Source organism: Alligator sinensis, unplaced genomic scaffold (assembly GCF_000455745.1).
Source record: "Alligator sinensis unplaced genomic scaffold, ASM45574v1 scaffold1740_1, whole genome shotgun sequence".
Classification (NCBI taxonomy): domain Eukaryota; kingdom Metazoa; phylum Chordata; order Crocodylia; family Alligatoridae; genus Alligator; species Alligator sinensis.
In genome coordinates, this window is record NW_005843154.1 from 77,638 (window position 1) to 80,089 (window position 2,452).

The following is a 2,452-nucleotide window of genomic DNA, read 5'->3' on the forward strand; positions in this document are numbered from 1 at the left end:
TGATGCCCTACCTACCCCCATCCACACCCTTTCCTCCACCCCCATTGGCACCAGCCTACCTCACTCCAACCCATTTCTTGTGCTCCTCTCTTGGGAGTAAGGGGCAGGTGCGCCTTGGGTTGGCACGTGTGCGTGACCTGTGTGTGCTCCCCCCTGACAGGCAGGGCTGGACCTGGCAGGGGCAGGGCTGGCAGAGCGCTGGATGCTGAGCCGGCTGAGCCAGGCCGTGACGCTGTGCGATACCGCCTTCCATGCCTACGACTTCCCGGGCCTCACCACGGCTGTCTACAGCTTCTGGCTATATGAGCTCTGCGATGTCTACCTGGTGAGCCGCGCTTGGGGGGCATGGCTTGGAGGTGGGGGCGGGGGCAGGGCATATGGGGTTAGGGGTGGGGCCACTGGAGATGGAGGGGATGAAGGTTGGAGATAAGGCTGAGGGTGGGACCCAAGGGGGTGGAGGGAGGGGCTTGGAGCATGAAGGGAGGGGGTGGGACCTGTGGGCAGGGGGTGGAGCCAGCAGGGATGGGTGGAGGGTCTATGGAGCTGGGGCCAATGTGGATAGAGGGAAGGCCCTGGCAGGAGGTGGGTGCAGCCATGGGGGGTTTCAGGGTGGGGCCTAAGGAGGACAGAGGGCCCCACACCCCTGTCTATGGAGAGGGGCCCATGAAGGGAGGGAGCAGAGAGTGGGGTGCTGCGCGCTCCCCACCCTATTTGTCTGACCCGTGTTCCCCGCTTGCCCCACAGGAGCTGGTGAAGCCAGTGCTGGCAGAGGGGCCAGAGGCAGGGGCAGGGGCAGTACAGGCCACGCTACACACGTGCCTGGATGCTGGCCTGCGCCTGCTGGCCCCGCTCATGCCCTTCGTCACTGAGGAGCTGTTCCAGCGCCTGCCACCTCGGCCCCCTGCCGCCCCCAGCCTCTGTGTGGCCCCCTACCCCAGCCCCCAGCAGGTACTGCCCCAGGGGAGGGGGATTGTGGGTCCAGAGGGGCACCTAGGAGGGGGAGTGGGTCAGGAGTGAGGGGTGCCAACAGGACTGGGCAGGGGTGCTGCTGATTAAGAGTGAGGGGCAGACGCAGGGCTGGTCTGGCAGGGTGGGAGTGAGGGCCTGGGGGCTACGGGTTGGGAGTGAGGGGCACTGTTAACCCCTTCTCGCCACCAGTACTGCTGGCAGGACGCTGAGGCTGAGGCGGCCATGGAGTTTGCGCTGGGCATCGTCCGGGCTGTGCGCTCCCTGCGGGCTGACTACAACCTCACCAAGACCAAAGCCGACTGTAGGTACCAGGTGGGAGCAGGGCCAGGGAGGCGGAGCTCTCCTGTGCCCTGCCCCCTTGACCTCTGATCCCTCTCTTGCTCTCCCACCCTTTCTCCCCCAGGCTTCCTGCAGTGCCGTGACCGGGGCACGGCCCAGCTGGCAGCCCAGGTCTCCGGCTACATCCGGACTCTAGCCTCGTGCCAGGCCGTGCAGACACTGGGGCCTGGCGAGGCCGCCCCTGGCGGCTGTGCTGTGGCCATCGCCTCTGACCGCTGCACTGTCCACCTGTTACTCAAGGTCAGCTCATGGAGGCACTCAGACATCTGGGAGGGGTTTTGGAGGGGAATGGAGGGATACCCAAGTATCTGGGAGGGATGCATGGGGGCACCCAGGTATCTGGGGAGGATGGGCAGTGCAAAGTCAGATCCAGGTGTCCTGGAGGTGGGAAGTGGAGAGTGGGACCCAGTGTCCAGGAGGGGCCTGTTGGCACCTTGTCGAAGGGGGGACCCAGGCATTGCAAAGGGGCCCTCCAGTGGGACCTAGGTGTCCAGGAAGGGATGGCAGGGGGACCCAGGTGTCTGGAAGGAGCACATGGAGGGACCCAGGTGTCCGAGTGGGGCCTGTGGGGGACCTGGGGAACGGGGTGTGGTGGTGGAGATCAGGACCCAGGTATTGGGGGTGGGGGGCAGTAGAAAGTAGGACCCAAGTGTCCAGGGTCCAGATGGAGAGCAGACAGAGGTGTCTTGTGGGGTGGGGGGCGGGCAGGGGTAGGGTGGGGAGAATGAACCCAGGCATCTGGGGCTGGCGCTGCAGGCAGGAGCACAGAGAGCAGACCCAGGCATCCATCTGGGACTGGTTCTGGGGGTTATGGAGAGTGGACCCGGGCATCTGGGACTGGTGCTGGGGGATCTGAGAAAACAGGACCTAGGTGTTTGGGTGGGGGGTATGAGGAGTGGACCCAGGCATTGGGAGGTGGCACTGGGGTGGGGTGGGGGGTGTAGCATGTATAGAGAGTGGGACCCAGGCTTTTGGGGTTGGGGTGTAGCATGCATGGAGGGTGGGACTCTGGTGTCCGGGCACTCACCTCCCTGTTCTGACCCGCTAGGGTCTGATCGATGTAGAGAAGGAGGTGGGCAAGCTAGAGGGGCGCCGGGCAGAGCTGTTACGGCAGGGGGGGGGGGTGGGCGGGGCGCGGGGGGCG

General features: G+C 65.4%; 1 protein-coding gene across 1 annotated transcript in view; it reads left to right on the top strand.

Moving 5' to 3' along the window:
* VARS (valyl-tRNA synthetase) overlaps positions 1-2,452 on the top strand; it is a 26,183-nt gene that overhangs the window by 23,322 nt on the left and 409 nt on the right. Inside the window, 5 exon segments of the mRNA XM_025194051.1 lie at positions 161-325; positions 745-948; positions 1,159-1,270; positions 1,373-1,548; positions 2,357-2,452. Of these exon segments, the coding sequence (XP_025049836.1) occupies positions 161-325; positions 745-948; positions 1,159-1,270; positions 1,373-1,548; positions 2,357-2,452 (753 nt within the window).